The sequence below is a fragment of the Cotesia glomerata genome, linkage group LG9, assembly GCF_020080835.1.
Source record: "Cotesia glomerata isolate CgM1 linkage group LG9, MPM_Cglom_v2.3, whole genome shotgun sequence".
NCBI classification, from domain to species: Eukaryota; Metazoa; Arthropoda; class Insecta; order Hymenoptera; family Braconidae; genus Cotesia; species Cotesia glomerata.
This window is the reverse complement of record NC_058166.1, coordinates 8,785,826-8,795,789: the sequence shown is the minus strand read 5'-3', so window position 1 is coordinate 8,795,789 and position 9,964 is coordinate 8,785,826. Positions and strand designations below refer to the sequence as shown.

The following is a 9,964-nucleotide window of genomic DNA, read 5'->3' as shown; positions in this document are numbered from 1 at the left end:
ATGAGTCGTTGAGTAGATTTGTACAAGATGCACTGGATAATTGGAATTCCGTTATGAACACTTTATAAATACTGAGCACGTGTAGTTAGCCACCGCGTGTAGATTAATTGTGCCGGTTGGCGCGTAATCGTCTATCTGCCTCGGGGAGTTGACTATCAGGGTGCACGTCAGTCGCAGCACCACTGATGCAGTAGAGTGCGAATTTACCAAGTGTTCTGGCGCGAACATTTGGTATTTACGCAACATTCCGCCTGCCATCAGGAACAGGGTTGCTGATTGAGTCCTTGATTGATCCATTTGATTGGTGAAACGATTGGAGATGTCCTAGGCATCTGGCTCTGGAGCAAGTGGCAGGAGTGCGAGCTTGGAGATTGGTCGAGTGAGAGTGGCATTGACCGTTTGAATGGTTACCACTCTGGTCAGATTGTCCTTTCCAGGGTGCAGAGCAATTACCTTGGCTAGTGGCCACTGTGTTGGAGGAGTTCGTTCATCCGTGAGCAGGACTAGTGAGCCGAGTTGAATGTCATGGCGAGCCTGGTGCCACTTGGTACGGGCCAATTGACGTTGGATATAGCTGTTGGACCAGTGTCTCCAAAAATGTTGAACACGTTGTTGAATGAACTGCCATCTGGATAGCCTTGAGACATCCGTGTCGATGAGTGAAGGTTCAATGATGGCGTTGAGTGGTCTTCCGATGAGAAAATGACCTGGAGTGAGTGATGATAGATCCTGAGGGTCATCTGAAAGAGCCTCCATGGGTCGTGAGTTGAGAATCGCCTCCACCTGAGCCAGAAGAGTTGTAAATTCCTCAAACGTGAATGATGATTCTCCAATGGTTCGAGTTAGATGGTGTTTCAGTGATTTCACAGCTGCCTCCCACTTTCCACCCATGTGAGGAGCTGCTGGTGGATTGAAATGCCATGTAATCTGATGTACTGTGGCCCAATCGAGTAGATCTCTTGATTCCTGAGTTCCTTGGACGAAGAGTCGTTTGATTTCTGAGTATGCGCCTTGAAACGTTGTCCCACAGTCGCTGTAGAGTGATGTGCAGACACCTCGACGATGGATGAATCGTCTGAGAGCTGCGATGAATCCTGATGATGAATAATCACTGACGAGATCCAGATGGACTGCTGAAGTAGTCAAGCAGACGAACACACAGATCCAGCCTTTGTATACCTTTGATCCTCTTCCTGTCCAAGATTTAATTGATACTGGACCAGCGTAATCAACTCCTGTATGTGAGAATGGTGGGGATGGAGTGACACGTTGAGCTGGTAGCTGTCCCATTAATTGTTGAGCTCGAACACCTCGATGTCGAGCACAGACGAGACATTTGAGAATATGTGAGCGAACAGGTTGACGTCCACCGATGATCCAATATCGTTGACGAGTGCATGCTAGGGTGAGTTGAGTTCCACCGTGCATGGTACGCTGATGAGCATCAGAGATGATGAGCCGAGTCAGAGCAGCATCACGAGGTAAAATTGCAGGGTGCTTTTGTTGATCAGAGTCTGGAGCATTTTCCAGCCTCCCTCCTACACGAATGATGCCATCGGTGTCTTGAAAGGCAACCAATCGGGCAAACGGGTGATCCTTAGGCCATGATGCTTGTTTTGCGAGTAGTTGGAGCTCAGAATGAAAGTGAACTCGCTGAGTTTCCTTGATGCAGAATTGAAGTGCTAGGTTGATTTCTTGAGACGTGATTGGATGGATCAAAGTTGAGTTTGGTTTGCGCTGGATCATGTCGCGCACTCTCCAACATATTGCTGTGACTCTGAGCATGCGCAGCAACGGGATTGGGCGTTCCATGATTTTCCATGTTGATTCCAAGGGCTGAGCTGAAACGTAGAATGCCTTGATTGGACGTTCTTCTAGTTGATCATCTGCATCGAAGTGAATTGGGCTGGTTGGCCAGGACGATGAATCTCTGAGTAGCCATGGTGGGCCAGACCACCATAGTCGATGATCCTTGAGTTGAGCTGTTGTCAAGCCTCGAGTTGCACAATCTGCTGGATTTTCCGTGCCAGGGACAAACTTCCAGTGGCCATCTGGAACTAGATCTTGAATAAATGACACCCGATTCCTGACAAAGTCTTTCCAACGAGACGGATGTGAGTGTATCCACGTGAGTGTGATTGACGAGTCGGTCCATAAGTATGTCGGTACTTGAGTATATTCAAGAGTTGTCTGGCAATGCTTGACTAGTTTTGCCAACATGTGAGCAGCGGTGAGTTCCAAGCGTGGAATAGTTAAATGTTTTAACGGTGCCACCTTGGTCTTGGAGCAAAGCAGCGTAACCTTTGCTTCTTGGGAATGATCTGCTGGTAGGACCTTGATGAATACTACTGCCGCCATCGCCAATTGCGATGCATCGGAGAATCCATGGATTTCTAGAGTTGAAGTCGTGGACGAGTGGATCCATCTGGGAATCTTGATGATGTTGATCATGGTGAGTTGTTTCTTGAATGATATCCACTTATGCCGAAGATCAGCTGACAGTGGAGTGTCCCAGCCGAGTTTCACAAGCCAGAGTTCCTGCATAAACATCTTAGCTTGAATAATGATTGGTGATAGGAATCCCAGTGGATCGAATATTTGAGCAATCTCTGATAATATTGCACGTTTCGTGCAAGGTTGAGTGGTGCACGATGGTGAATGCTTAAATGAAAATTGATCTCTGTGTGAAGACCAGTACATCCCCAAAATCTTGGTGCTGACTTCTGGATCCTCAATTTTGTATTGTGTAATCGCTTCCGCACGATTGAGTTGACGTAATCTGCGATGATTGCTTGCCCATTTTGCGAGTGGAAAGCCGCCCGCCGTGCAGAGACGTTCAGTGTCATCAGCAACTGCTTGAAGTGATGTGAAGTCGTCTGCGCCGCCGGAGATGTCATCAACATAGCGACCTTTCGTGAGTGGTGTGATTGCTAATGGGAACCGATGTCCTTCATCTTCTACGAGCTGGAGTAGGGCTCGAACGGCAAGGTAAGGAGCTGCTTTTGTGCCGTATGTGACGGTGGTGAGCCTGAATGGGATGATGTTTCCTTGTTTGTCGAACCAGAGAATTTGTTGAAGATCTTGATCATCTTCATGGACTCTTATCTGTCGATACATCTTGGTAACGTCTGTGATGAAGATGAACCGATGTTTTCTTGATGTGATAAGCACATCAAAGATGTTGACTTGTAACTTCGGCCCAGTATGCATGATGTCGTTGAGTGAGAGTCCTGAGCTGGTTGGTTTTGAGCCATTGAAAACCACACGGATCTTGCTTGAATTGTTGTCTTCCTTCAGTACCCCATGATGAGGTAGGAAGTACTGAGTTGCTGATGATTGTAAAACTGCAGGCTGCATGTGATTGAGATCTTGGTACTCCTTCATGAATTGCATGTAAAGTGTCTTGAGTCTTGTGTCATGATCGAGACGACGCATGAGATGTTGTAAGCAGCGGCGTGCTGCAGTATATGAATCTCCTAGTTGACTTGGAGATGATATCAATGGCAATCTGACGATGTATCTGCCAGAGCTGTCTCGTGAATGAGTATCCTTGAAGTGGGCCTCACAGGCTTCTTCGTCGGGTGATAGCGAGCGCGAATGATTGGACATGACCTCCTCTTGAAGCCAGAATCTGGATAATAGATCCTGGAGATCCTGATCATGTTGATTGGAGACAGCGTGGTGAGCCCTAGGTGGTGTTGTTAAGTTAGCTTGGACTGGACCAAGGATGATCCATCCAAAAATTGTATTTTTTGCGAGCAATCCAGGTGCTTCGCATCTGATAATCTCTCCAGTGATGACTTGACCATAGTAGTTAGCTCCAATGATGACATCAATTGGGCCTGGAGAGGCAAAGGCTGGATCGGCGAGCGTAAGATCCGAGAATTGAGCCACATCGGCATCTACTATTAAGGTAGCTGATAATTGAGCCGTTAATCCACCTAGGATATGAACCTGCAGCGTGAGTGACTGGTCTGAATGTTGTGACACTAGTGTAATTGTCACACATCCATTGGTGTGACCAGCCTTTGATGAGCCGATTCCTAAAATGGCTATATTGGAACGTGTGCGGCGTAAATGTAATAATTGTACCAATGTATCTGAAATAAAAGAGATTTCAGAACCGGAATCTAGTAATATGCGAATTGGATGAGTACTTAGCTTGGTCACGACATCGACTTGGCACGTTGCGAGTAACGTTGCAGCATGTTGAGCTGGAACACAACCAGTTGATGAGTCTGGAACTGATGAATGATGATCTGGATCTGTTGAATCTTGAGTACGGTGATCTTGAAGTTGGGCAACGGTGTTGAACGAGTATGATGATCCTGGAGCTTGATGATTGTTGTGCGGAAGCACAGTATTTTATTGTTGTTGAGCCGAAGTGGTTGAAGTTGATGTGATTGATCCATCTGGGTGAATCATCGAGTGATGAATGCCTTGACAGACTTTACATCTGAACCGAGACTTGCATGTTTCGACTCGGTAGTGTCCAAGGCAGTTTGGACACAGTCTGAATTGATCCACCACTTGAATCCGCTCTTGTGGTGTCATCCTGCCGAATTGATCACACCTGACCACGTAATGGTCTCCCTTGCACAGGTCACATGGGTATTGAGCCACTGGAGTCCTTTTCCCTTCTGCCTGAGGCGCTGGACTCACCGTTGAGCCTTGAGTGCTTGAAGTAGCCATGTGGGCGTGTGCTGTGCCCTTGATGGCCTTGGCGGTGGATCTTGAGCTGGAGTGACTTGACCTCTGTTGATCGCCAGGCTTGTTGGTACTCTCCTCGTACCGTTCTTGAGCTCGAGCGCGTTCAGTCAAGAATTGACGAAGCTGTGAGAGAGATGGAAATTCCACTGATGATCCCAATGATAATTCCCATGTTTCTCGGGTTGATCGATCCAGTTTCGATATGATGAGTCGAGTTAGAAGGTAGCAATCTCCGGCACAAAGATTGACTTGTTGAGCGACGAGTGCACTGATCGCTTCATGGGTCTGATCGATGATTGAGTAGAGCTGCTTGGCAAACTTCGAGGTTAAGGTTGGTAAATTTAATAATTTATCCAGTTGTGCTGATATGAGTAACCGAGGAACATCGTATCTCTTCTGTATTGCAGCCCATGCACTTGCAAAGTTCTCATTGCACATTGGTGTACTAGCTATTAATTGAGCTGCCTGTCCTGTTAAATGAGTCTTTAGGTAGTGGAGACGCTCGACATCTTGAAGACCTTCACAATTGATGACAATTGAGGTGAACATATCCCTGAACTCTGGCCATTTGGCGTAATCACCAGAGAAGTGATTGATGTTCAGTGGAGGCAGGGCCACACGATGAGGAACTCGTGGTGCAACTTGTTGAGCTGGAATGGGTTGAGCTGGAGCATCTAGTTGATGAATGAGAGTGCTTAAAGCTGTGCGAGCCCCAATGTAAGATCTGTATGATACATCAAAGGTGCCGTCCTTGATGTATGGATGTTGGAGAAATTCTTCAGTGGCATTGGAGGCTAAATGGTCATGGATTAATGAAAACTGTTGCCATTCTTGAATGAGCACCTCCATGCGAGCCTTGAGTGACGACAGGCCTTCAGCAGTGGTGAGTGATGAAGCCGTCGCTTCGATATCAGAGATGAGCTTCAATCTCGACAATTGCCCACTGACCTTGAGATCAAGTTCGCAAGCCTTTGTTGAGCGCTTGCGTCCACGTTTTTTGGAATCTTGCGAGCTGAGCAGCGAGTCCTTGGGATTCTCGCCATCAGTGGTGTCGGATTCGATGATGTGATCCTTGTTGGCATCAGCAGGATTCACAAGTGGGAGCTTGGGATTCTGATGATCGATCTGGATGATAGGCGTCCCTGAATGATGTGGAGTTTCCTCTTTGGGAGTATCCGCTGGAGTAGATGTTGACGAGTCCTTATCGTCACCCATGATTGATGAATCTGAATATTATTTATTGTATTAGAAATTGAACACGAAACGAGACTGATTGTGAGTCTGTGACTATTTTACGCGATTTCCAACACCCGATCCGGCTCGAGGGACCAAAATGTAAAATAACTTAACATTTAATATTTATTTATACTGGATCTGGGTGTTGAAAAGAAATTATAAAAACTTATTCGTGGTTTTCTCGTTTATTATATAAAATATCACAGTTTAAAATTAGTGAACACTTGACTCTTAATAACTATCATAAATTTAACTTCTTAATTTATTTGAACTATTTAATTAAGTAATACGAGAATTATTATTAAATTACGTATTTGAAATTACTGTAATTATAATCATAAAGACGAGTTATCAATATGTTGGCACCATACACAAATATCAATTTAAGGTTTTAATAAGAGCGTTGAGTTAATCAATTTTACCAAGATTTGAATACGAGCTCAAATTTAAATAATTGCATGAATTTGTTGATCTATTATTTTATCACAATAAAATTATTAATGACGCGACAATAGTTAGTACGAGCGATGATACGAGTGAAGAGCACGGAGGAGAGTCAGAACGCGAACAGAAATCAGCAGTCACAAGAAAGGCTTGAATAAAGGCAAGAGATTATAAGATTATTTGCATACCTGGTGATCAGTGACGTCACCTCATCCAGGTATGGCAACGACTTGAACTGAAGACAATTTTAATTAATGAGTCATGCAGGTATTATATTATTAAGACTGAATATTATTTAATCTCTTGTGAATGCTGATTCAAAATGTAAAATAATTTATATAGTATGTAAAGCATGATCCCGAGATACCGGCATAACAACAATCGAGAGGTTACGTTTTTAATTATTATTATTAACCAATTCATTATTATTAAATTATTATGAAGGACACGAAATTGGTACCTGAATTTCCGATGATGGAGAATTGTCCTGGATGAGTCGTTGAGTAGATTTGTACAAGATGCACTGGATAATTGGAATTCCGTTATGAACACTTTATAAATACTGAGCACGTGTAGTTAGCCACCGCGTGTAGATTAATTGTGCCGGTTGGCGCGTAATCGTCTATCTGCCTCGGGGAGTTGACTATCAGGGTGCGCGTCAGTCGCAGCACCACTGATGCAGTAGAGTGCGAATTTACCAAGTGTTCTGGCGCGAACATTTGGTATTTACGCAACACTGTGCAATATGGTATAAGACTTGAAGTAGACTGTTTTTGTTTCAGTATTCATTATTAATCTTGATTAATTAAATCTATATTATTGTGATAAAATTGACGTTGAGAGACCTATCAATATTAACATTAACATTATAAGAATCTATTTTGATTGTCGATAATAGCTTATGAGCACTTTTTGTTTTTGATTTTTATTTAAAATTATATTGATCTGTACTTAATTTTAAGATATTTTGTATACTCTATATATGCTTTTGGCCGTTAGAGGACTACGTCCTACGGCCTCTTTCAATAAATTACAACTACAATTACAATTACAATTATTATCATTTTTAAATTATTGAGTATTGAGGATTAGATTTGAATTTATAATTATCTCAATTACAAAAAAATGTAAAAATTCATGTAAAATTAAAGTTTCAATTGATAATTTAATTTGTTAATCTAAGCCAAAGATTATTTGCGGCTTATTTATATAAAATTTTATTGATGCTGCTAAATATTGTACGATAAGTGATACTTTCATTGATTTATATTGAAACTTCATAAACATTCAATTTCTGCGGGAAAAATACAAACTTTGAATTGAAAATTTTTTTAATAACAAATAATGTGAAAAATTTTTTTTAATATAAAATCCCTAAAATTAATTATTAAATAACGTTCCATATGTATTTTTCTAAATATATTTTCTTTTAATTCAATTGCATTTATTACCGAGAGTCAATACTTAAAAGAGCTGAAATTGTTTGATTTTGCTTTCTTCGGAAAAGTCAGCTGATCAAGATCTGAGTAATTCTGTTCGAGCACTGTACAGATACTACAAACGTCTTGATGATTGTAGCCTGTAGGTGGCACTACTTGTTAATTAAGCAAAGTTTGAAACGATGATATTTCTTACATAATACGAATATTATTTATAAGTTTACGAAATGTGATATTTACTAACAACAATATGATATTGACACTAAATAATAATGAAAATAATAATAATTATAATAACGACAATATTAACAATGACAATATGGATAATACTAAAAATATTAATAATGGTAAAAATAAATTGATAATACGATTTATTATTATTATTATCATTGATATTGTTTTGAAATTATTAAGTATTAAAGTATTAAATTTAAATTTACAACTATCACAACTACAAAAATGTAAAAATTTTTTAAAAATATATGTAAAATTAAAAGCTTACAATTGATCATTTAGTTTATCAATCTAAGCTAAAGAATGTTCGCGGCTTATAAGCGAACGTATATACGTGACTGAATAAAGTAGTCAGTACTTGTCTCGGATAGCTTAACTGGTAGAGCCCTTGGCGCGTAACCGAGAGATCTGGGTTCGATTCCCAGTCTGGGCTGTCTGATTATTTTTTCAATTACGGAAAAATTCCCACTGAGTAGGTCCCCCCCTTTCCCTATCCGTTCTTTCCCAACTCCCTTAAAAAAAAATTTGCTTTAATATAGCTCTTTACCGTAAGATGGACGGTGGCGTTGTCTGCTCGGTGGGTCTTATATACGTGACTGAATAAAGTAGTCAGTACTTGTCTCGGATAGCTTAACTGGTAGAGCCCTTGGCGCGTAACCGAGAGATCTGGGTTCGATTCCCAGTCTGGGCTGTCTGATTATTTTTTCAATTACGGAAAAATTCCCACTGAGTAGGCCCCCCCCCCCTTCCCTATCCGTTCTTTCCCAACTCCCTTAAAAAAAATTTGCTTTAATATGGCTTTATTATATATCAATAATTATTGATATAAAATTTTATCAATGCTGCTAGATATTGTATGAAAAGTGATACTTTAAATGATTTCTATTGAAACTTTATAAACATTCAATTTCCGCGGGAAAAATACAAACTTTGAATTAAAAATTTTTTTAAAAACAAAAAATGTTAAAATATTTTTTTTAATATAAAATCCCTAGAATTAATTATTAAATAACTTTCCATCTATATTTTTCTAAATATATTTTCTTTTCATTTAGTTGCATTTATTAACTAGAGTCAATATTTAAGGGCCAGTTTTTCAATCTAGGATAAAATTTTATCTAATGATAAAATATATCTATATATTTCATACATATAAATATACTGGCATCATAATTTTATCCTGGATAAAATTTTATCTTGATTTGAAAAACTGGCCTTAAAAGAGCTAGAATTGTTTGATTTTGCTTTCTTCGGAAAAGTCAGCTGATCAAGATCTGAGTAATTCTGTTCGAGCAATGTACAGATACTACAAACGTCTTGATGATTGTAGCCTGTAGGTGACACTACTTGTTAATTAAGCGAAGTTTGAAACGATGAAATTTCTTACATAATATTTATTAACCAGTCTAAATACACAACAGACTAAACGTTGTTCGAGTTCTACTTTCTTGGGATAAACCAGCTGTTCAGTATCTGGGGAATTTTCATTGAAGATAGTGTACATTCTATAATCTCATGGTTGTTGTCTGTAGATGGCACTGTCATTTAATTCGGCGGGTTTCAAATAATCTTAATCTCTTGATAATACGTAACATAACTATGCGTTTGATACACTGTGTCATTTACTAACAACAATATCATAATAACAATAAATAATATTGGTAATCATAATAACAACAACAATAATAGTAATTATAATCCGAACCAAAACAGTTTCACTGTAAAAAAATCGCGCCAAGTCCACGTTCATAAGACTATTAAGGAAAAAAAAATTTTTTTTTTTCTTTACAAAAAGATATAAAATAGAAAAATGAAAAAATCAACAGACTCGATAGAGTCTGGCGCCAAGTTCCGTTCTCAATCCAGACTACCGAGTGTGTATATACCGTAAGCAGAACGGT

At 40.1% G+C, this 9,964-nt stretch overlaps 1 protein-coding gene and 1 long non-coding RNA gene across 2 annotated transcripts; one reads left to right on the top strand and one right to left on the bottom strand.

Moving 5' to 3' along the window:
- Nucleotides 1–324: 324 nt before the first annotated feature.
- Nucleotides 325–5,925, bottom strand: LOC123272215. Its single transcript, XM_044738916.1, has 2 exons — nt 4,455–5,925; nt 325–4,334 (listed from the first exon to the last, which is right to left on the bottom strand). Exons 1-2 carry the CDS (start codon nt 5,923–5,925, stop codon nt 325–327), a joined length of 5,481 nt encoding a protein of 1,826 aa, XP_044594851.1.
- An 846-nt stretch (nt 5,926–6,771) lies between these two features.
- On the top strand, nt 6,772–9,367 carry LOC123271428. Its single transcript, XR_006510866.1, has 3 exons — nt 6,772–7,128; nt 8,537–8,539; nt 9,357–9,367. It is a non-coding gene; the product is annotated as an uncharacterized LOC123271428 (long non-coding RNA).
- The last annotated feature ends 597 nt before the right edge of the window (nt 9,368–9,964 follow it).